The following is a 25,321-nucleotide window of genomic DNA, read 5'->3' on the forward strand; positions in this document are numbered from 1 at the left end:
TTGTAGAGCATTTACAGGACAAGTTTAGGGAGGTGGAGGGCTTGTCCAAAATGCGTTCTGGGTCAGTCTTGATAAAAATAGCATCCTCTGCCCAGCCATGGGCTTTACTCACTTGTAAAAAGTTGGGGGATGTTTCTGTTGCCATCACACCACATAAGAGCTTAAATATGGTGCAGGGTACTATATTCCACAGAGGCCTTCTTTTACTGTCTGAAGATGAGCTGTGCGCCAATTTAGAGCAGCGAGGTGTACATTTCGTCTGGCATGTCCTCCGGGGTCTGAGGGATAATCAGGTTGCCACCGGTGCCTTCATCTTGGCCTTCGAGGGTGATACATTGCCTGAGAAGGTCAAGGTGGTGGTCTACCGCTGTGATGTAAAGCCCTATATCCCTGTCCCGATGCGGTGCTGTAAGTGCTGGAAGTTTAGCCATATGTCTTCCCGCTCTACTTCCAACGTCACATGTTGAGATTATGGATGTCCATCACATCCCAATACTCCATGTGCCCAGCCTCCCATCTGTGTCAACTGGGGTGAGCATCATTCACCTTGCTCGCCAGACTGCAGGATTTTACAGAAAGAGAGGAAAATTATGGAATACGAAACCCTGGACTGACTGACCTGGACTGAGGCTAAGAGAAAATATGAGCGCCTACATCCTGTGGCTATGACCACCTCACACGCTGCCGCTATGAGAACAGTTGTAGCTCCATCAGTTCCATGAATTCCACTCGACTCTTGGAACCAGAAGGCTACGCCTGCCCCCTTGGTGGGGGGGGGGGGGGGGCAATTCCCTCCTGTTGCTCCCGCATCGCCTACCTCGGGAGCACTGCCCCACCAACCATCGGGGACACCAGCCCCACTTCTCAGCTGGAGAAGTGTAAGTCTTCTTCGGCTCCTCTCGCCAGGAAGGGATCCCTTGGGTCACTCCCTTCCCAGCTTTCTGCTAGTGGGAAAGATGATGCTGCTAGTGGCCAAAGTGCCCAAAAGTAGCTGGTTGTAGGGTTTCACAATCATCCTGAGTCCCGGAGACTGAATTAGTGAAACCCTCTCAGCCAGAGAGACCCAAGGAGCAGAGAGAAAAGTCCAAAAAGAAGACCTCTATGACCAAGGAAATTGTGGTGGCACCCACACCACCGCTACCTACAAGGTCTGCATCTGGGGATGAGGTGGAGATGCTCGCATCTGCTGAGGACCTACAGTACTGGCCATAAAAATTGCTACACCACGAAGATGACGTGCTACAGACCCGAAATTCAACTGACAGGAAGAAGGTGCTGTGATATGCAAATGATAAGCTTTTCAGAGCATTCACACAAGGTTGGCGCCGGTGGTGACACCTACAACGTGCTGACATGAGGAAAGTTTCCAACCAATTTCTCATACACAAACATCAGTAGACCGGCGTTGCCTGCTGAAACGTTGTTGTGAAGCCTCGTGTAAGGAGGAGAAATGCCTACCATCACTTTTCCGACTTTGATAAAGGTCGGATTGTAGCCCATCGCGCTTGCAGTTTACCGTATTACTACATTGCTGCTCGCGTTGGTCGAGATCCAATGACTGTTAGCAGAATATGGAATCGGTGGGTTCAGGAGTGTAATACGGAATGCCGTGCTGGATCCCAGTGGCCTCGTATCACTAGCAATTGAGAAGACAGGCATCTTATCCGCATGGCAGTAACGGATCATGCAGCCTTGTCTCGATCCCTGAGTCAACGGATGGGGACGTTTGCAAGACAACAACCGTCTGCATGAACAGTTCGACGACATTTGCAGCAGCATGGACTATCAGCTCGGAGACCATGACTGTGGTTACCCTTGACGCTGCATCACAGACTGGAGCGCCTGCGAATGTGTACTCAACGACAAACCTTGGTGCACGAATCGCAAAACATCATTTTATCGAATGAATTCAGGTTCTGTTTACAGCATCATGATGGTCGCATCCGTGTTTGGCGACATCACGCTGAAAGCACATTGGAAGCGTGTATTCGTCATCGCCATACTGGCGTATCACCCGGCGTGATGGTATGGGCTGCTATTGGTTACACGTCTCGGTCACACCTTGTTCGCATTGACGGCACTTTGAACAGTGGACGTTACATCTCAGATGTGTTACGACCCGTGGCTCTACCCTTCATTCGATCCCTGCAAAACCCTACATTTCAGCAGTATAATGCACAACCGCATGTTGCAGGTCCTGTACAGGCCTTTCTGGATACAGAAAATGTTCGACTGCTGCCCTGGCCAGCACATTCTCCAGATCTCTCATCAATTGAAAACGTCTGGTCAATGGTGGCCAAGCAACTGGCTCGTCACAATACACCAGTCACTACTCTTGATGAACTGTGGTATTGTGTTGAAGCTGCATTGGCAGCTGTACCTGTACATGCCATCCAAGCTCTGTTTGACTTAATGCCCAGGCATATCAAGGCCGTTATAACGGCCAGAGGTGATTGTTCTGGGTACTGATTTCCCAGTCTCATGATGTCATCCTTCAGTGGAATCACGATGACTTTTACCACCGCCTGGCTGAGCTACGGCAACTGTTAAGCTTGACACCTGCTATCTACATTGCACTTCAGGAAACCTGGTTCCCGGCAGTGCGGACCCCATCCCTCCATGTCTATAAGGGATATTACAGGAACCGTAGCAACTTTAATAATGTGTCAGCTGGAGTTTGCATTTATGTCCTAAACTCAGTCTGTAGTGTAACAGTGCCCCTTCAAACCCCTCTTGAAGCAGTGGCCGTCAGCATAAGGGCGACACAGGAAATAACTGTCTGCAATGTATATCTTCCTCCAGATGGTGCAATACCCCTGAATGTATTAGCTGCACTGATTAATCAACTCCCTAAACCTTTCCTACTTTTTGGATATTTTAACACCCATAACCCCTTGTGGGGTGGCACCGTACTTAGTGGCCAAGGCAGTGATGTCGAAGCTTTACTGTCTCAGTTCGACCTCTTCCTCGTAAATACTGGGGCCACCACACATTTTATTGTGGTTCATGGTAGTTACTCAGCCATTGATTTATCCATTTGCAGCCCAGGACGTCTCCCATATGTCCACTGGAGAGCACATGACGACCTGTGCAGTTGTGACCACTTCCCCATCTTCCTGTCACTGCCCTGGCATCAGGCCAACGGTCACTTATCGAGATGGGTTTTTAAACAAGGTGGACTGGGAAACTTTCACCTCTGCGAGCACCATTGACTCTCCCCCACAGGGTAACATGGGTGTGATGGTTGAGCAGGTGACTACAACAGTCGTTAATGCAGAGGAAACGCAATACCTCGCTCTTTTAGATGCCCCCTTGGTGGTTGACAGAAGTCACTGAGGCAATTAAGGAGCATCAGCGAGCTCTACAGCAGCATAAGTGGCACCCTTCCCTGGATCACCTCATAGCCTTTAAGCGGCTCCTTGTCGGCGTTCGCTAGATTATCAAATTACGGATGGAGGGGTGTTGGGAGAGATAAGTCTCATCCATTGGATGCTGTACGTCACTTTCCCAAGTCTGGACGAAGATCAGACGTCTTTTTTGTACCAGATCCCAACAGGTGTCCCTGGCATTAACATCAATGGTGTGTTGTCAACCGGCGCTAACGCGATTGCTGAGCACTATGCTTGAGGCTCTGCTTCGGCGATCTAACCCCCCCCCCCCCCCTTTTGCACCCTGAAACGGTGGATGGAAAGGAAAGCCCTCTCGTTCGCTACACCCCACAGTGAACCCTATAACGCCCCATTTACATAGTGGGAGCTCCTCAGTGCCCTTGCACATTGCCCTGACACAGCTCCTGGGCCAGATCAGATCCATGGTCAGATGATTAAACATCTCTCATCTGACTACATGTGACATCTCCTTGTCATCTTCAATCGGATCAGTTGCGTCTCGTCTTTCCATCCCAGTGGTGGGAGAGCACCATCATTCCGATGCTTAAACTCGGTAAAAACCCGCTTGAAGTGGATAGCTATCGGACCATCAGCCTCACCAATGTTCTTTGTAAGCTCCAGGAGTGTATGGTGTGTCTGTGGTTGTGTTGGCTCCTGGAGTCACGTGGTCCACTGACTCCATGCCAGGGCGGCTTCCGCCAGGGTTGCTCTAACACTGATAATCTTGTGTCCCAAGAGTCTGCCATCTGAACAGCCTTTTCCAGATGCCAACACCTAGGTGCCGTCTTGTTTGATTTACAAAAAGCATATGACACCACCTGGCAACATCATATCCTTGCCACATTATACAAGTGTGGTCTCAGAGGCCCACTCCTGTTTTTTTTTATCCAAAATTTCCTGTCACTTCATACTTTCCATGTCTAGGTTGATGCCTCCCATAGTTCACCCCATTTCCAGGAGAGAGGGGTCCTGCAGGGCTCCGTATTGAGTGTATCTCTATTTTTAGTGGCCATTAATGGTGTAGCAGCAGCTGTAGGGCCATCCATCCCACTGTCTCTGTATGCAGACGACTTCTGAATTTCACACTGTTCCACCAGTATTGGTGTTGCTGAGTGGTGCCTACAGGGCGCCATCCACAAGGCGCAGTCATGGGCTCTAGCCCACGGTTTTCAGTTTTCGGCCGCAAAATCGTGTATAATGCACTTCTGTTGGTGTTGTATTGTTCATCTGGAACCAGAACTTCACCTTAATGTCGATCCACTCACTGTAGTGGAGACATATCGATTCTTAGAACTGTTTTTTCACGCCCGATTGACTTGGCTTTCTCACCTCAGTCACCTTAAGCAGAAATGCTGGCAGCACCTCAATGCCCTTCGCTGCCTGAGCAACACCAATTGGGGTGCAGATCGCTGTGCGCTACTGCAGCTCTACAGAGCCCTTGTTCAATCCCGCCTTGAGTATGGGAGTGTGGTTTATGGTTTGGCTACACCCTCAGCATTGCGTTTGCTCGACCCAGTGCACCACTGTGGCGTTTGCCTAGTGACAGACGCTTTTAGGATGAGTCTGGTGAATAGTGTCCTGGTGGAGGCCGGAGTCCCTCCATTGCAGGTTAGGCGTGCACAGTTGCTCTCCAGTTACATTGCATACGTTTGTAGTTCTCTTGCGCATCTGAATTTCGGTCTCCTTTTCCTGCCCGTGGCGGTTCATCTCCTGCATCGGCGGCCCAGGTCAGGGCTTACACTTGCAGTTCGTGTTCAAACCCTTCTGTCTGAACTTCAGTTGTTGCCTTCACCACCTACACTTGAGGTTCATTCACGAACACCTCAGTCGTGTACATCTAGACTGCAGCTTCGATTATCGTCACGTACTGGGGCCACGAAGTGGTTTACACCAATGGCTCGATGGCTAATGGTCATGTTGGCTTTGCCTATGGTCACGGAGGACATATAGAGCAGCATTTCTTGCGTGATGGCTGCAGTGTTTTCACTGCAGAGCTGTCGGCCATATCTCGTGCTCTTGAGCACATCCACTCATGCCCAAGTGAGTCATTTATCCTGTGTACTGATTCCTTGAGCAGCCTACAAGCTACTGACCAGTGCTACCCTCATCATCCTTTGGTAGCGACCATCCAGGAGTCCGTCTATGCCCTGGAATGGTCCAGTCATTCAGTGGTGTTTGTCCGGACCCCAGGTAAAGTAGGAATCCCAGGCAATGAATTTGCCGACAGGTTGGCTAAACGGGCTATGCAGAAACCGCTTATGGAGATCGGCTTCTCTGAAACTGACCTGAGCTCAGTATTACGCCGCAAGGTTTTGTGGCTTTGGGAGACAGAATGGCATAACCTCAGTACGCACAGCAAGCTGCGTGCCCTTGAGGAAACTACGAATGTGTGGAAGACCTCTGTGCGTGCCTCTGCGTGCCCATAAGGAAACTACGAATGTGTGGAAGACCTCTGTGCGTGCCTCTCACAGGGACTCTGTGTTTCTCTGTCGGCTCCGCATTGGCCATACGTGGCTGTCTCATGGTTACCTCCTCCTTCGTGATGACCCACCTCAGTGTCACTGTGGCTCACGAATGACAGTCGTCCATCGCTTGCCGGACTGCTCACTTTCCGCCGCTCTGCAGCGGACTTTTAACCTTCCCAGCACCCTACCTTCAGTGTTGGGCAATAATGCCTCAACAGCAGCTTTAGTTTTACATTTTATTCTTGAGGGTGTGTTTTATCATTTTCTCCAAGTTTTAGCACATGTCCTTCATCCCTGTGTGTCCTCCACCCTCGTGCTTTCAGGGTGGGGGTTTTAATGTGTTGCAGAGTGGCTGGCTTTTCCTTTTTATCCTGATTGTCAGCCAGCCATGGTAACGTGCTTTTTTGATTTAAGATCTTCTACCTGTTTTTTGCGTTTTTGTGGTTTTCTTGTCCCCTTTTATCCATTTAAGTGTGTTGACCTTCAGTCGTTGTCATTTTTCCTTTCATTCTGTTTGGTCTTGTCTCATTGTCTTACTCTCACCCTTGTGGCATTGTTTCCTTTGGAACAGTGGACCGATGACCTCATAGTTTGGTCCCTTCCTCACTCTTTTAAACCAACCAACTAGGCCACTCTTTGTGCAGTCTGTTGATTACTGGCTTGCCCAGCATTATTTGTGCCAGGTTTACTTAATTGGTACACTACATGGCTATGACAATTGAAACATGATGTCCTCCCTCTCTCTAAAAAAAAAGAAGAAGAAGAAGAAGAAGAAGAAGAAGAAGAAGAAGAAGAAGAAGAAAAGACCTTATAGATGTGTGCTGATAGGATGGATGACCATTGAGGCAAAATGGTCGTTAGTGGTAACCTCAGGTGAACCTGCCACACCGTAGTTTTATAACACCTACATAGGCAGTCAGTGCCCTCTATCTGGGTGGACTGTACAGAACCCAAGCTGTTTGTGGGAATGCATGTGGATCCCAACTAAGACGAAAGAAATATCTCCATGTTACGGGTGGGTCATTAGCAGTCACCAAAACCCTCTGGAACTGCACCAGGAAATTGAACTTTGATCATTGTTGAAAGGCACAATCTTGTCAGAATGTCTTTGTTGTGGAGTAGAAAAACACGATACCCTCAGCTACCATAAGGCCTTGTAAGTTGTAGGGACGTCATGGACATTGACACTGCTGAACTGAAAAAGTGGTGGGGAATCGGAAGCATAACAGAAGAGAGGAATTTGATGATGTAAGTGAATGGTGAACTGTAGAGAACTGTTGCCTTCACCATAACATTCAGTTGGCTATCCTAGAACTCATCAAGGTTTTATTTATTATACTAAAAGTAAAACTTTAGGTACCCAATCTAATGTGGTGCTATGAATGCCAATGGTGTGGTAACACCACAGGAAAGACACCTTCAAAGCCACGACATTATGTTCAGTGCCAGACTTCTGTCTAAATTGCTCAGATAGTCAGCTGCTGACCAGAAGAAGGGATCGGTTGGTAGGACATGTTCTGAGGCATCAAGGGATCACCAATTTAGTATTTGAGGGCAGTGTGGAGGGTAAAAATCATAGGGGGAGACCAAGAGATGAATACACGAAGCAGATTCAGAAGGGCGTAGGTTGCAGTAGGTACTGGGAGATGAAGAAGCTTGCACAGGATAGAGTAGCATGGAGAGCTGCATCAAACCAGTCTCAGGACTGAAGACCACAACAACAACAACAGTCAACTGCTAGGAGCAGGCTTTGCGTGGTATTTTTAGAAGAAACGAAAATTTAAAAAATTATGTTGGTCATTAAAATTTCCTGTACTGAGAAAGAAATAACATAATACCTTGCAACCTCCTCTGTTCTGCATCTACATACATACTCTGCAGGCCACCTAATGGTGCCCGACAGAGGGTAACTTGTACGAATGTTAGTCATTTTCTTTCCTGTTCCACTTGCAAACAGAGTGAGGGGAAAATGACTGTTCATATGCTACCATACGAGTCCTAATTTCTTTTACATTGTCTGTGCAGTCCATATGTGATGCTATGTTGGTGGCAGTAGAATTGTTCTGCAGTTGGCTGCAGATGCTGATTCTCTAAGTTCTCTCAGTAGTGTTTCGGGAAAAGAATGCCAGCTTTCCTCCGGGGATTACCATGTGGGTTCACGAAGTATCTCTGCAATACTTTCATGTTGATTGAACCTACTGGTAACAAATCTACCGACACGCTTTTGAATTGCTTTGATGTCTTCCTTTAATCCATCCTGATGTGGATCCCAAACACTCTCGCAGTACTCAATAATGGGTCTCACAAGTGTTCTATACACTATTTCCTGCCCCCCCTCCCGTTTCCAGGGAAGAGAATGTTTTTATCACTTATATGAATGATATTCCATAACAGAATATTTGTTTGTAACCTATATAAAATCAGGTCACAGATATCAGGATATTTAGACTCAAAACTAAAGAAAATCCACTTCCAAACAACACTGTCTTCCATGCTCATGTGCAGTCAGGTGTCTGCTTATATGAACATGGTCTCCTATATAACGGACTTGTAAGAACTTTACAGTTAGTTGACTAGTTTTTGAAGCGATTGTCTCTGAAGCTGGGCGTTTTGCATTGAAATGCAATTTTGACATTATTTTTGAATAGACTCGTCATTGATTTTGAAGGATATTATTGCGTTTTACTTAATAACGTGTACACATTTTATGGAAGCTTTAATGCTGCTTGGAAGTCCATGTTCAAAAGAAATGGACTTGGCTGTCTTTTAATCTAGGTACCTTAAATATCCTGTTAAATCATTGGGTCTTATCAGTTGGTATGAGCCTCTTATGGTGGCTGTGAACCAGCACGCAATTAAGTTTTGCCATTTCATTCCCCCCCCCCCCCCCCCCCCCTTTTGTCATCTCTGCCTTTTGTGGTGCTACAATAAATGCAGAACACCATGTATTAAGAGATACAGTCTAAATGTGTGTATTTTTAAACAGTGGAGACATTGGGCCATAGTGTGTAGATGGAGGGGGGGGCGGGGAGGAGAGAGAGAGAGAGAGAGAGATTGTCTACATCTGACAAAGGACTTAGTATTTTAGCTTACAGTGTCAAACAGTTTTCTTTCAGTGTGCCTGTTTGCCACCAAGCACCTCCCATATGTGGTGAGTAGTAATCTATCTTTTTGATATGTAATTATCTGTTCCCTTAATTCTACTATAGAGTTTCTTATTGGAACACATCAGAAACTGAGCAGTTGTTGTGGTGAAAAACTACTATAACAACCTTAACTGTTTGCTTTCCAATTTTTTAATAAAAGAAGGAAGACTGACTAGTGATACCATTATTCAATATGTGTGGGCCATTTAAACATAATACTTTCTTCTTATTGCAGGAAATGGAAGTTGGATCCAAATGATAGTCGGCGTGCTATGGCTAAATTGTACAATGCTGCAGAGCAGTGCAAACACATTTTGTCCACAATGAGTACAGCTCATTGTTTTATTGAGTCTTTGTGTGAAGGAACAGACTTTAGCTACAATGTTACAAGAGCACGATTTGAAAATTTGATTAGTGCAGCTGTGAAAATGTGCACTGCCCCCATAGAAGAAGCACTGAGCCAAGCAGGTATCGATTGCAGAGACATAAACAAGGTGAGTCATCTGGTAGAGTTACTACCATTTTACAACATTACCCTTTCTCCATCCCTTCCCCAGTCCCTCATACCCTTCCATGCCCCCAACCCTCCCATTTACCATTCCCTTTTGCACTGTGTAACAATTCTGAGTCAGGTGTTTCTTCTTGTGATAATGCTCATGTTCTATTTCTTATTTTTTATTTTATTTTATTATACTGTATTGCTCTTCTGTGTCAGTGATTCAAGGCTATGACCATAGCATCATACTTTCAGGTGAATTTTCAAGCTCTATGTCTACATATGTACTCGGCAAGCCATCTTATGGTGCATGACAGAAGGTACCTTGTACCAACACTAATCATTTCCTTTCCTGTCCACTTGCAAATAGAGCAAGGGAAAAAGCAACTGTCTATGTGCCTCCATATGAACTGTAATATCTCTTATCTTATTGTCATGGTCCTTAAGCAAAATGTACTACATTGATGGCAGTAGAATCATTCTTCAGTCAGCAGCAAATGCTGATTCTCTGACTTTTCTCAATAGTATTTCACAAAAAGAATGTGGTCTTCCCTCCAGGGATTTCCATTTCAGTTCACGAAGCACCTTAGTAATAATCATTTGTTGATCGAACCTACTGGTAACAAACCAAGCAGCCTGCCTGTGAATTGCTTCGATGCTTCCTTTTATGCGACCTGGTGGGGATCCCAAACACTCGAGCAGTACTCAAGAATGGGTTGTACTAGTATTCTATACTTGGTCTCCTTTATGGATGAACCACACATTCCACACGATATTAGGCAAGTGTACTAGTTTCTTTGGCTCTTCATTGTATGTCACAGATGCAAGGTGGTGGTGGTGGTGGTGGTGGTGGTGGTGGTGATGATGATTTTACATTATTCTCCAGTTCTTTTCACTTACGTATGTTTCCTGTTAGGAAACACTGTGTGTTGTGTGTGTGTGTGTGTGTGTGTGTGTGTGTGTGTGTGTGTGTGTAAATTCTCAAAATATGTGAATGCATAATGTTTGCCTAAAAGAACAGACACTACGGTGCAGAATCTGCAGCTATGAAAAATTATATGTAAATTGAAGGGGGAAAACTGCTGTCAGCTGCCGCAGGACGTTAAGTGGAATTGGTGGCGATGAGCGAAAATGTGTACTGGACCGAGACTCAAATCTGAGCTCTCCTGCATACTAGACAGGTGTAGTAACCACTGAACCATCCGGGACACAGTGTGAAATTTAAACTTCTGTGATTTCTCCAAATAAATGTAGGCAAATGCCAGAACGGTTCCCTTGAAAAGGATGTGGGCGATTTCGTTCCCGATACCTGCATACACTGAGCTCGTACTCTCACTTCCTTGTCATTGGTGGGCTATAAGACCCTAATCTTCACTTCTTCTTTTATTTACCATGAGTATTGCTGTCTAGTGTATACCAGCAGCAAGTGCAAGGCAAATAAATGAGAATATTAGTTCATATGTCTTAGCTGCTTCAGTTCAATTGTCAAGATTTTCAGCTCCGATTAGTCTGTCGCAAGCTGTGCTGCTGTATGTAAGAAAGCAAAATGAGTGAACTCTGGAAGCACTCAGTATTTTTAGATATGTTGGTCACAGAATATGGGAAGTAGGCAGAACTTAAGAGCTCTTTTTTTTTATAGTGCATTTTGCCTGGTCTCAAGTTGATTATGGTTGTCTGATGTGTCAGTATGCTCAGTCATTCTAGATGAAAACCTGTGAAGCAGTCAATCATGCGGAAATAGTGTTGGCCACCAAACCTTTTATGATCAGCTCCACTGTATGCTCTGAAGCTAGCAAACCACCTCTTGTAATTGCATAGCAGCTCATCATGGTGTGAGAAGATTATAAAGTTTCCTCAGTGCAGAAGACACAGGCACACCATATCGTCGGTCACCCATTGACAGAAAAACACACTGAATAACAATTTGTGAGCACGTATCGAGCCTTTGGAATACATAGAAGTCAGGGGAAGCTCATGGAGGCCAGACGGATTGAACTTTAAAATGGTAAGTAGGTTATTAGTAAATGTTACTACATGCGACATAAGAGGGTGAACCTTGCATCTACTAGCCACAATTACAAGAATTGTGCAATTGAACATCTCACAGACAAAGTTGTAATTGCTGCATGTGCCTTTAGAGTTGTTACCAATGCAGAATGTAAAATTTATTAATCAAACTCTAGAACCTGACCTAATCCATTCCCTGGAATGATTTATTGCTGTGCAGGAAGGGGTCATTTCAGCCAAGCACTTAATGCAACACGTAGAGCATTTCAGAGAAGGATGACGACATATGACAATGATTGTGAGTGCTGCAGTACCAAGTGCTACAGTGGCTCTGACTCTGGTGCGTGTAGCTTTTATTCTTTTGAGGTGGAGAGCCAGTCATCAGCATAAACCACCAATAATCCAGGTTTTAGTAGACTAGATCCATAGAGCATAAGAGAGAGTGAGAGTATAACTTTGTAGTGTGAATGTAGAGTAGGTGTAAATTTAGGATTAAGAGAAAGGGAAGCACTGGGACAAGCCATGAAGGTTTAAATTGCCAGAAGTGAAAACAAGTGCAAAAAGAAGACTTCTAAGCAAATAGCAATAAGCAGCTTAGTAAGAAAGATTTGATGCCGTATCTAACACGTCAGCAACTTGCTAGTTGTTTTGGGTATAAAATTTATTTGTAATTTGTACAAACAAGTAGTGCGTCTTGTTCGTGTGTGTGTGTGTGTGTGTGTTTGTGTGTGTGTGTGTGTGTGTGTGTGTGTCTTGTTCGTGTGTGTGTGTGTGTGTGTGTGTGTGTGTGTGTGTGTGTGTGCGTGTGTGCGTGTGCGTGTGTGTGTGTGTGTGTGTGTGTGTGTGTGTAAGGGGGGGTGCTTGTAAAGTAGTATAACACAATATAGTTAGCCTTACTCAAATTCAAAGAAGCCATCGAGGCAACTATTTAATATCGGAAGAATTTTTTAATTAATATTGTATTTAACTTTTCTTGCAATATAAGACACACAGATAAATAACATTTACACTACCAGAAAAAAACTTTAATAATGAATGTAAAGTACATTCTTTTTGAAGCATGCAGAAATTTTTTAGATCTTCACTAATTTGTCAGGTCCTTTCTCTCCTAAATTATTTCTTAATTTTGACCAAACAAGCCAGTAGGTGGAGAAGATCCTCTCAATGGATGCAGTGCTAGCAGGGCAAGAAAAGGGGCCTAATAAAGTAATTGTAAGAATGGGTTACATTTTGAATAAGTTAATAATAGGAATTTTAATTGAACTATCGTCAATGTGAAAAATAGAAAAAACAATAAAACCCACAAAAACTAAATTTGACCCACTGGGTTGGATTTTTATTTTAAATACCCATGTTTATCTCAACTCTCATGTATGGCCATATTAGAGTAAATCTGAGCAGTGCATTGCCACAGCTATGAAAGCAGGCGAGCACGGGATGTTGTCACTGTAATAATTCAACAAGGCCAGTGCAGTGTTTTGATGTAGATTAGCTTGTTGAAACAGTGAACTCAGCAGTACTGCATATACTAATGCAGCAAAGGGCAAGGCAGTTGTCCAAACTGACAGTGGCAGTGGATTTTTTGGATACGTGACTGATAGTGCTGCATATGCATGAATGAATGGTGCACTGCTATTGACAATAAGTACAAGTAATTTTTGTAATGGATTTATTCTTAGTCTTGCAGCCGAATTGGGGCGACAGGGTTTTGCCAAATGAGGATACCACGTGGACCTGCCAATAAAAAGTCACTGGTTTGAGGCCACAGATGGACAACAGCTCTATACACTAAGTCCCTCCCCACAATTACTCCCAATTTGCAGTGGACTACACCAGGTCATCTCCAGTAGCATGGCTGACCACTGCTCAGAGTGCAGCAGGTATCCACACTAGGCATCTTCACATGGTAGGCATCCCCTACTGTGACTCAGCTGGGTGTCAGCCGGGGCCACACAGCATCGTCAAGAACATGCTGCAAACGCTCGGGGCAAAAGCCGCATCAGTATTGTGTGGAATGTGAGCAGCCAGCACAGTGGAATTCAGTGGCCAGCTGGCCACTGATAGAGTCTATCGAGCAGCTGAGATGCCTCAATGTAAGAACTTGTTAGATTTGCAGCTGCCTTTCCCTGGAACCTCTCGGGCTCCCACCTCGCCTCCGTCGCCTGTTTGCACCGTGCTGGCTCGTAGCCACTCCACCCTGCACCAGGGAACACTGTAGTTAGCACACTGGATTCATATTCAGAAGGACCAGAATTCAAATCGACATCGAGCCATTCACATTTAGGGTTGTCATAGTCCCTCCCTCTCACCCTCTGAAATAGATATAGCATTTGCTGGGATTGTTCGTTACAGAAAAGCTTGTCCTATTTCCTTCCTCATTTTGATCATATCTGTGCTTGTGTTCTCTCTCTCTAATTACAATGAACGGTACATTGCAATCTATTATCTTCCTTTTCTTTTTTTTGTGGTTTTTGAGAAGGACAATGAGTGCTATTGCATCAGTTGTCACTTTGATTCCATACTAAACTGCAAGCACAAGGTTTCATTTCATATCGGTGTGATTCAAAGGAAGAATTACACAGTAATTAAATTTCCAGAGATTTCCATGAATTTTGCCTTTAAGCAGGCAAAATATCTGCTTGCCATCTTTTTCCAGGGCAATGATGTGGAGCACATTTGGTAATGCACAATTCATCAGTTGTCATTTATAGAGTCTACTTTTCACAAATTTTTAATCCTGAAAGTGGTTCTTCATGTCAGAAGGTGACACTGGCATTGACAGACAGTCTGTCACTCCCTTGCCATTCCTAAAGCAGTTGACCTGATCTTAAACATATTTTATGTTGGCATCTTCTATACTGTTGCTGTTTTCCCCAATCTGTAAGACATGGTGTATACGACCCGGGACAACCGGGAGATCTGGGAAAAACCCGGGAATTTGTTCATCTGGGAGAAAACCAGGAAAAACCAGGGAATTTTTTAGAATTCTGGAAATTTTTCGTTGTTTTAGTTTCCAGTTAAATTTGTGTAACTTTGACTGGTAAGAACCAATACTCTAACAAAGGATATTACTGTATCCCACTACTCCAGAATAATACTGCAGCATTAAAACATGAACGAGAGAAAAAATGAAAATAAAACTTAAATTGCAAAGGAAATGCGCCATATAAATTAACACAGTGCACGTACAAGCGTCTGTCAACAGCAAAATGTGTTAAAGGCTGTAGGAAGACTATGCAATGCTTCATAACAACGAATTGCCTGCGATGAGTGTGACGACACAACTGTTTAAATTTGATTCATTTAAGTAGTTATGAGCGGGCTCGTGCACACGCGTATGAGTAATACCTTCTCCCGCTTCTGGCTACAGAAATGTGGCTGTTGGCTGTGCAAGCAGCAGTAGCAGCAACCAGCCACATGGGGTACCTGGAAAAAATTTACTGGCGCGCCCAAGCTGCCACATTCACGCGTGCGCAGCAGTCCTGGATCTGGTGGAGGGGGGGGGGGGGGGGGCGGCAAACAGTTGTATCTGAACCGGGCAACAGTTGTGGGGGGAGAGGGCAGATTCATATTCTTGAGGGGGAAAAAACCTTTTACAAAGCACCTAGCATCCAGCGCACGTCAGTCTGTCGATTGTTCATATGAGTTTGAAATGCACCTCTGCTGGTTTTTGGACATTTTTGAACACATTCTAAGTTGATTTTTGAATGCGTGCATAGTGTACATGATATCTCTGCCAGGGGAATCCTCATCACATCTAGACATGAACTTTCCTCCAGACAAAACGGGACGGGGCTATACGAGCTGAGCGGAATAAAGCCGAACCGGTGAATGCCAACTGCTGCTTGTTTATGTGGTTGATTTGGTTTGCAAATGTTCAGCGTTGTTATAATTACTAGCGAAATCCATAGATTCAGATTAGCAGAGTTGAAATAAATGACTAACAGGAATAACAGGTAAGAAAGTTTATGTATTACCTTCTCGGTGTATCCAAGAAAGTGAATTTTGACGGAAAATTTTTGGCCACATCACTACATTAGACAGGGCCAGTTGTAGTCACGAGCTAGCAGCTGCTTAAGTTCCATTCTGGGAGTAGTGCGGAAAATGCATTGTACGAACACATACTAACACCTAACCGGAGAATAATCGCTGGATAACTAAACCAGTGATTGTGGCAGGGTTAGTAAAGTTAAACGGAGAATGAGTTTTGACAGTAGTAGGAATAGTTACAGAGTTAGTGATGACAAGATTGTTTGTTAGTACGAGGAAGGAGAAGAAATGGGGACATCACACAAATTATGGAAGAATATGACGATTCCAAATTCATAAAAAAATTTTATTCTCGTGCATGAAACTGGAGCATATGAATGAAATTTGAAACTAGTTCCTAACATAAAGCTTTTTGATTGTAGTAGGAAAATAGATATTTTGTGTTGCTACTTCGTGAATTATATTGCTGTAATATAAAAATGATCATTATTGCCAAAACAGTCTTCCTTATTTGGTGTGTGTTACAATTGCTGCAGTATTGGAATGGCCTATTTCGTTTTATCCAGGAAACAGTGACAAAACAGATGTAGTTAGATTGAGAAACCACACCATTCTTGGGTACTATTTGTATTAACAGCTTTTTCAGTATTAGACGACATTTCGATTTATCATGTAGCAAAATGTAGCAAAATGTTTGACAAACTTTGATGAGGTAATAGCTCTTTCGCAGAAAGGAAAGCACACCATGTAAAGCTGTAGCAAGATTAGAGAGAAAAATCACTAGGACCTAAGGATTGAAGTAATGTGTACTGTCTTGCATGTCTCTTGTCTTTACTGGTTTTAGGTATCCTATATTTAATTTTATGTCACACAGAAGAGCAAGTTATTAGCTAATAGGTAATAAAGAGTCCTGATTTTGTGAATAGTTCTCGTTCTCCTGGTTACAAATAATCCCATCCAGTATTAATTGCATGTTTTTTAAAAATAAGAGGGGCAGAATGTCAAACCGGCTGACTGGGAGAAGGAGAGACACTACAGGAATTTTAATTTCCACAGTCCTGAAATAGTTTGATGGGATCCGTTACAAAATATACACCTTTGAGTTACACAGAGCAAAATACAGTGATGTGTGGTATAAGAATGTTGTTTGAAGAGGCGTGGCACTGCAGTTCGGCACACTTAAGACCAAATAACATCTCTTACATTTCCTCTCAGATATATGTTTTATGTATCAGACTCTTCAGAAAGATGTGCGCTACAAAATGAACTTTTTTGAAATTTTTTTTTTTTTTTTTTTTTTTTTTTTTTTTTTTTTTTTTTTTTTTTTTTATGTGTGCAGAGCGGTCTGAGTGGAGGGTCTCCACGTGACACGTGTTTACGTTTAGTGATTTTTGTGTTTCCTCTTCGTTTACTGCTCTCACGTCAAATGAAAACAAGACAGATTTCTGTGGTTGGGAGCTATCAAGTGAATTAAAATACATTCACATAATTATGGTAGGCTAAAATGTGTTACTAGTTTCAGAATTTATTTTATTTCCACCTTTCTGACAGTCAAGCATTAATCACCTTGCAGAACAGTGTAGTTATTTTTGTCGGTTTTCTAAAGAAATTTGGCTTTTATTAAGCTTTCCTGCTGAGGCAGTAAATTTGACACGCAGTGTTTAATTCCACTCCATTGGCTAGTTTCAACTGTTCACTACATTTCAAGTGCACAATTCCATCTTCTAGCACGTACGGAATTATGCCATAATAAAGATCCAAACATGAGATAATACAGTACTGGTACTCCAAGAAAATTTACATCCTGAAAACCACACTGAAAAGCTTAATATGAGGTTGAGGCCTACATCATTGGGAATCTGGACATGCGAATGTGCGCTTTAAGTCAAACTATGCTTTTTAGTATGGTTCACGAACTTCCGATGCTCTTGGTGTGTCCTCTGATGTCTTGTTTCTCTTATGACATAATGTAAGAAAGATCTTTTAATGTTTTACATGTACGAACATACGGGCTTCCTACGTCACCGTAGCTGTGCAAGTGTGGTGACGCCTCTTATCTGGTGCTCTCTGGCAACTGCTGAAATGAATCTATTTTTAACAGGTCGCAGGAAAATATTGAGAATTGCGGTTCGAAAAGCGATATTTTCAAAGTAAATTTCCTTTTATGCAAAAGGAACTATGTGCAAGAATGTACAATGAATTTCTTAAATCGCAGAGTGTTTGCTCTCATTTAAAAATCAACTCTTTGATGACGAGCCATTTAGAAGAATTTTGAGCCCAGAAGATCAGAGATTTATGTCGGTATTAAAAATTTTACTGGCATATTTGTGTGATGTATCTTAAAGTGGAACATGCACTAAACAGATCAACATTATATGTGAAAGCTTAGCTTCTCCTGTAGCTTATTAATATTCAAGACAAATATTCTATGTGAAAGCTTTGCTTTTCGTGTAGCAACACTATGGATATTAACTTAAGCCATCAACTTTTCCTTTGGTGGAATTCGAATTTATACTTTCTTAATACAAAAATATGCAGCATACATGTTGCTGCCCATCAAAGATCTTCCCAGAACGTGTTTTTTTCCCCCTGAGTTTCATTTTGTAAAGTGCTGAGAAATTCTATGCTGCTGTATAAAACCATATCCGTTCAAAGGATTGACAAGTTTTACAGTTCTGACAGAAAGTATAATGTCACTTAACAGGGAAAAAGTGTATTTTCACACGGGAGAAAATGTATTTTTCACTGGGAGATCCAGGAATTTTTTCTCCTTGTCCCCGTATACACCCTGTAAGAGATCTGTGTGTTCCATAATTGTTCTATTCCAATGTTATAAGACTTATTCCACTGTCTACAGTAGATACCCTGTGGAGAGTTTGCTGTGTGAATGCCATGACATGTATCAAAATGGTCATGTGCACTGATGTACATCCAGCACACATTGACACTGATATAAAGGAAAATTGGCTGCTCTTTTGGCTAGGCCATGTACCTTTTGTAGCTCATACAGTATATTCTGTATATTGTGTCTTTTGTGATGTACGTAGATTGCTGGGCTTCGTGTAGAAGGAAGATATCAACTCAAACTAACATTTATTTGTCTTGTAAAGTAGTTTTTTCTGTCAGATTTATACCTTTTGTGTTTATATTTTGAGATGTCTTACACATGAAGCTGTTCTCATCCTTATTGGTAACAGGTATAGTTGATTTGAAATAAATTTGTGATTGACTGTTCAGTGAGTCAAAATATGGGGAAGAGGCATCATACAATTGTTGTTCTTTGTTGCACTGCACATGCTTATTGTGATGCTGTCTCTAGAGAGCATGAGAATTTATAAGTGATACCATACTGCAAATTGTCTAGCATTGCTGCTGCTCCTCCATTGACTCACTTGTGAAACACAAAGCTGTTTCTGTCAAACAAAGTGTGCTACTTTACATATCATTTCACCTCTGTTATGATCTCTTCAAATACTAGTGTCTCCGTTTTCTTGTAATGAAGACGAAATACAAATTGAAGCAAACCGTTCTCTTATTTTTGTACAGCAAGTAAATGAACGATCCGATCTCTCATCATCCATTTGCACTTTTTGTACATCATCCACCTTTAATATACGTCCATGATTCTGCCTGAGATTTTGTATAATGTTTGTATGAGATTTGTCTTAGTGGATGGCGCGCTATTGTTTTCCAGCATTTGTATACAAGAATTCGTTTCCTGACGGATGCATCATTGTAGCACCTGGTTATTGAAATATATTGTTCTGCGTCAGTTTTGGGACAGAATGATCCATAAAGTGAAACAGCATGACTCTGTTACAGTTATGCTAAATAGCTTACTAATTACTGACAGATTGCTACTTACTGTAAGCATTGTGGCCCGAGATGCTGGAAATGGTGGCTGTGTGTGTGTGTGTGTGTGTGTGTGTGTGTGTGTGTGTGTGTGTGTGTGTGTGTGTTTTGCCTTCTACTTATGAAGCTGTGGCCAAAAGCTATAAGTGAGTGTCTTTTAATTGTGTTGTCTGCAACTTGTTGTTTCTTCTTCACAGTAAGTAGCAATCTGTCTTTTCCTACATTGCTGATATTCTTTTCTGGAGTTTCCATTGTTTGATTACACATTACTGAATTGTTTAAGAATTACTATATTGACCAGAGTAAGATTTATGTTTCTAGTTACATAAGCTCCCTCTTGGATGTCTATTTAACTTTCCAGACCTTTTCTTATTTCTACTAATGTTATGAGTGTACTACAGAATTCTGAAATATTTCTTTTAGGTGCTCCTGTGCGGTGGATCTGCGAAAATCCCGATAATTCAGCAATCTGTCTCAGAAATGTTTCCCAATTCAGAGTTATTATGTAGTGTAAATCCTGATGAACTGATTGCCCTGGGTGCTGCGAAGCATGGTAGTTATCTGAAAGAACCATTTGACCCAGGTTGTGATCATCTATCATATGATATCCCAGTTGTAACAAAATCAATTTTTATGAAGGTAAGGAACTCAGTTAGTGTAGTTCTGATTTAGTCCTATATCATCACATGATCTCCTTGTGAAGACCAGCAGTTAGGAACTTCTTGAGTGGCTTTGAATGGTTGGTGTGCGTAAATACTGTTATTATTATTATTTCTTTACTTTCTCAGATGTTAAGTCTGGTTAAAAATGGGACGTGATGCGGACCTTGATCAAGCGTCACTTCCTTTCAACTGTACGGTATATGTTATATTGCATTTAGGAACTTTCGGGTAATTGAACATGTATCAATAATTACGGATTTCTGTAATTGTATATATAAGTTTGGATGTAGCTGTATTGTATTGATGTAATGGTGGATATTGTGTGGTATGACTCCTGTAGTTGATAGTATAATTGGTATGATGTCAACTTTATTCTGATGCCACATGTCCTTGACTTCCTCAGCCAGTTGGATGTATTTTTCAATTTTCTCTCCGGTTTTCTTTTGTATATTTGTTGTATTGGGTATGGATATTTCAATTAGTTGTTAATTTCTTCTTTTAGTGGTGAGTATGATGTCAGGTTTGTTATGTGTTGTTGTTTTGTCTGTTATAATGGTTCTGTTCCCGTATAATTTGTATTCATCATTCTCCAGTACATTTTGTGGTGCATACTTGTATGTGGGACCGTGTTGTTTTATAAGTTTATGTTGTAAGGCAAGCTGTTGATGTATTATTTTTGCTACATTGTCATGTCTTCTGGGGTATTCTGTATTTGCTAGTATTGTACATCCACTTGTGATGTGATCTACTGTTTCTATTTGTTGTTTGCAAAGTCTGCATTTATCTGTTGTGGTATTGGGATCTTCAATAATATGCTTGCTGTAATATCTGGTGTTTATTGTTTGATCCTGTATTGCAATCATGAATCCTTCCGTCTCACTGTATATATTGCCTTTTCTTAGCCATGTGTTGGATGCGTGTTGATCGATGTGTGGCTGTGTTAGATGATACGGGTGCTTGCCATGTAGTGTTTTCTATTTCCAATTTACTTTCTTCGTATCTGCTGATGTTACATGATCTAAAGGGTTGTAAAGGTGGTTATGAAATTGCAGTGGTGTAGCCGATGTATTTATGTGAGTGATTGCTTTGTGTATTTTGCTAGTTTCTGCTCGTTCTAGAAAGAATTTTCTTAAATTGTCTACCTGTCCATAATGTAGGTTTTTTATGTCGATGAATCCCCTTCCTCCTTCCTTTCTGCTTAATGTGAATCTTTCTGTTGCTGAATGTATGTGATGTATTCTATATTTGTGGCATTGTGAACGTGTAAGTGTATTGAGTGCTTCTAGGTCTGTGTTACTCCATTTCACTACTCCAAATGAGTAGGTCAATATTGTTATAGCATAAGTATTTATAGCTTTTGTCTTGTTTCTTGCTGTCAATTCTGTTTTCAGTATTTTTGTTAGCCTTTGTCTATATTTTTCTTTTAGTTCTTCTTTAATATTTGTATTATCTATTCCTATTTTTTGTCTGTATCCTGGATATTTATAGGCATCTGTTTTTTCCATCGCTTCTATGGAGTCACTGTGGTTTTTCAATATGTAATCTTCTTGTTTAGTGTGTTTTCCCTTGACTATGCTATTTTTCTTACATTTATCTGTTCCAAAAGCCATATTTATATCATTGCTGAATACTTCTGTTATCTTTAGTAATTGTTTGAGTTGTTGATTGGTTGCTGCCAGTAGTTTTAGATTATCCATGTATAGCAAATGTGTGATTTTGTGTGGGTATGTTCCAGTAATATTATATCCATAATTTGTATTATTTAGCATGTTGGATAGTGGGTTCAGAGCAAGACAGAACCAGAAAGGACTTAATGAGTCTCCTTGGTATATTCCACGCTTAATCTGTATTGGCTGTGATGTGATGTTATCTGAATTTGTTTGAATATTAAGTGTGGTTTTCCAGTTTTTCATTACTATGTTTAGAAACGGTATCAATTTAGGATCTACTTTGTATATTTCCAATATCTGTAGTAACCATGAGTGGGGTACACTATCAAAGGCTTTTTGGTAATCAATGTATGCATAGTGTAGCGACCTTTGTTTAGTTTTAGCTTGATATGTCACCTCTGTATCTATTATCAGTTGCTCTTTACATACTCGTGCTCCTTTGCAGCAGCCTTTTTGTTCTTCATTTATAATTTTGTTCGGTGTTGTATGTGTCATTAATTTCTGTGTAATGACTGAAGTTAATATTTTGTAGATTGTTGGTAGGCATGTTATGGGGCGATATTTAGCTGGGTTTGCTGTGTCTGCTTGATCTTTAGGTTTCAGATAGGTTATTCCATGTGCAAGTGTATCAGGGAATGTGTATGGATCTGCAATGTAACTGTTAAATAATTTAGTTAGATGGGAATGTGTTGAGGTGAACTTCTTTAGCCAGTAATTTGCTATTTTATCATTTCCAGGGGCTTTCCAATTGTGTGTAGAATTAATTGCTTGGGTGACTTCATGTTGCAAAATTATCACTTCAGGCACTTGTGGTATCATCTTGTATGTGTCTGTTTCTGCTTGTATCCATCGTGCATGCCTGTTATGTTGTACCGGGTTTGACTGTATGTTGCTCCAGAAGTGTTCCATGTCTGTTATGTTTGGTGGATTGTCTATTTTAATGTGTGTGTTATCTATTGTTTGGTAAAATCTCTTTTGGTTTGTGTTGAATGTTTGGTTTGGTTTCCTTCTATTTTCACTTTTTTTGTATCTTCTAAGTTGTTTGGCCAATGCTTGTAATTTCTGCTTCTTTTCATCTAATTGCTCTATTGCTTCTTGTTGTGAGATTTTACCTAACCTTTTTCGTTTTTTGTCTGATATTTCATTTCTTATAAATTGTGTTAGCTGTCCGATGTCTTTTCTCAGTTTTTCTATTCTGATCTGTAGCCTGTGTTGCCATGCTGGTTTTGTGGGTTTCTTCTGTGTATTGGTTTGTTCTGATCTCTGCCTAGTGTGTATATTTAGTGTAGTGAGTGCTCCTATATAAACCAGTAGTTGTAACTCTTCCATAGTTGTATTTTCATTTATTTTGTTGTGTATGATTTTGTTGATAGTTTTTATTGTTGTTTCGACTTGTGGGTTATTTGGCGGTCTATGCAAGAATGGTCTGATGTCTGTATTTGTGTCTTTGTATTCTATATATGTCAGCTGAAATTTCTCTTCTATATCTAACACGTGTGTCTCTTCGTGTTCTATTTGTGCGTGTTCTGGTGGCTGTCTTAAGATTTCGTTTTCCTCTGATTGTTTAATTGATGCGTGTTGGTCTTTGTTTGTTTGCTCTGGCTTTTGTTGAAGTTTGGAGAACAAACCTTCACCAAGGAGTCAAAAAGTATATTGCTCCCTCCTACGTATGTCTCGCGAAGAGACCATGAGGATAAAATCAGAGAGATTAGAGCCCACACAGAGGCATACTGACAATCTTTCTTTCCACGAACAATAAGAGACTGGAATGGAAGGGAGAACCCGATAGAGGTACTCAAGGTACTCCCCGCCACACACAATCAAGTGTCTTGCGGAGAATGGATGTAGATGTAGATATTACTATATAACTAATTCCTTGAATATAATAGAGGGAAACATTCCACGTGGGAAAAATATATTTAAAAACAAAGATGATGTGACTTACCAAACGAAAGCGCTGGCACGTCGATAGACACACAAACATGCACACAAAATTCTAGCTTTCGCAACCAGCGGTTGCTTCGTCAGGAAAGAGGGAAGGAGAGGGAAAGACGAAAGGATGTGGGTTTTAAGGGAGAGGGTAAGGAGTCATTCCAATCCCAGGAGTGGAAAGATTTACCTTAGGGGGAAAAAAAGGACAGGCACACACTCGCGCGCACACACACACATATCCATCTGCACATACACAGTCACAAAACTGTGAGACTGTGTATGTGTGGGTGGATATGTGTGTGTGTGCGCGCGCGCGCGCGCGAGTGTATACCCCTTTTTTCCCCCTAAGGTAAGTCTTTCCGCTCCCGGGATTGGAATGACTCCTTACCCTCTCCCTTAAAACCCACATCCTTTCGTCTTTCCCTCTCCTTCCCTCTTTCCCGACGAAGCAACCGCTGGTTGCGAAAGCTAGAATTTTGTGTGCATGTTTGTGTTTGTTTGTGTGTCTATCGACGTGCCAGCGCTTTCGTTTGGTAAGTCACATCATCTTTGTTTTTAAATATAACTAATTCCTTGATGTGATAACAATCCATTTTTATATTTCAAGAAGAAAACTTAAGTTCACATTGTCATGAACAAGGGTATTTCATATAAGGAGGTAAAAAGCTAATAATTATAGTGGAAAACTATTTGAAATGGAAGTGTTGAAATTTACATCACATAAAGAACTTAAACTTTAGGATTAAAGACCACTCGATGAAAAGCAGAAGTGTTGGGATGTTGACAGGCACAGACAAAAGAAAGAACACTTGCAGACTTTTGTAGTTATCCATTGAAGAGTTAGAGTATAAACACACACACACACACACACACACACACACACACACACACACACACACACACACACACACAAAATAGACTAATGGTGCCAATGCTGTTTTGCGGCAGATGCAGTGGTTGTGATGAGGGTAGAACATGCTGGGTGCTTGGATTGGGCCTTGGTCTGCCACAGGGATATAATCCCTGTGTCATGGGGTTGGGAGTTAGGGTTGGCATAGGGATGGGCTAGGCTGTTCTGTAGTTTGGGTGAGCGACAGAACACCACTTTAGGAGGGATGGGAAGGATCTCTGGTAGGATGTCCCTCATTTCAGAGCAGGATGAGATATAATTATAGCCCTGGCGATGGATATGGTTCCATTGTTCCAGCCAGGGTGATGCAGGTTCACAAGGGAAGTGCTGCTTTGTAACTGACTTGTAGGGATTGTGGTAGGATTGGGGATGTGTGAGGCAATGGCACAGTAAATACGTTTGTGGACTAGGTTTGAGGATGGGGGTTGTATCATGTGTCTGTGAAAACCGTTGTGAAGGCTTCAGCATGTTGAGCAAGGGGGTTCTCACCACTGCAGATATGTCATCCTTGGGTGGCTACGCAGCATGCGAGAGATTTTTTCTTGTGAAAGGGATAACAGCTGTTGAAATACAAGTATCGTTGGTGGTTAGTGAGTTTAATGTGGACAGAAATGTGGATGGAGCCATCAGAGAGGTGGATGTCAGCATGCAGGAAGGGTACACGTTTGGTAGAGAAGGACCAGGTGAAACGTAGGGGAGGAAAAGGCGTTAAGGTTGTGAAGAAATGTAGATAAGTTTCAACCCCACCCCCACCCCACTGAACCTAGTCAATGAACAGATTTCCTGTGCCGTATCCTCACAC

General features: G+C 42.0%; 1 protein-coding gene across 2 annotated transcripts in view; it reads left to right on the forward strand.

The window, feature by feature from the left end:
- LOC126470800 (heat shock 70 kDa protein 14-like) overlaps positions 1–25,321 on the forward strand; it is a 200,271-nt gene that overhangs the window by 152,046 nt on the left and 22,904 nt on the right. For both annotated transcript variants that reach the window (XM_050098813.1, XM_050098811.1), the window contains 2 exons: positions 9,236–9,494; positions 19,769–19,984. In XM_050098813.1, coding sequence (XP_049954770.1) covers positions 9,236–9,494; positions 19,769–19,984 — 475 coding nt within the window. The remainder of the gene's footprint in view (positions 1–9,235; positions 9,495–19,768; positions 19,985–25,321) is intronic.

The sequence above is a fragment of the Schistocerca serialis genome, chromosome 3, assembly GCF_023864345.2.
Source record: "Schistocerca serialis cubense isolate TAMUIC-IGC-003099 chromosome 3, iqSchSeri2.2, whole genome shotgun sequence".
In the NCBI taxonomy this organism is placed as follows: Eukaryota; Metazoa; Arthropoda; class Insecta; order Orthoptera; family Acrididae; genus Schistocerca; species Schistocerca serialis.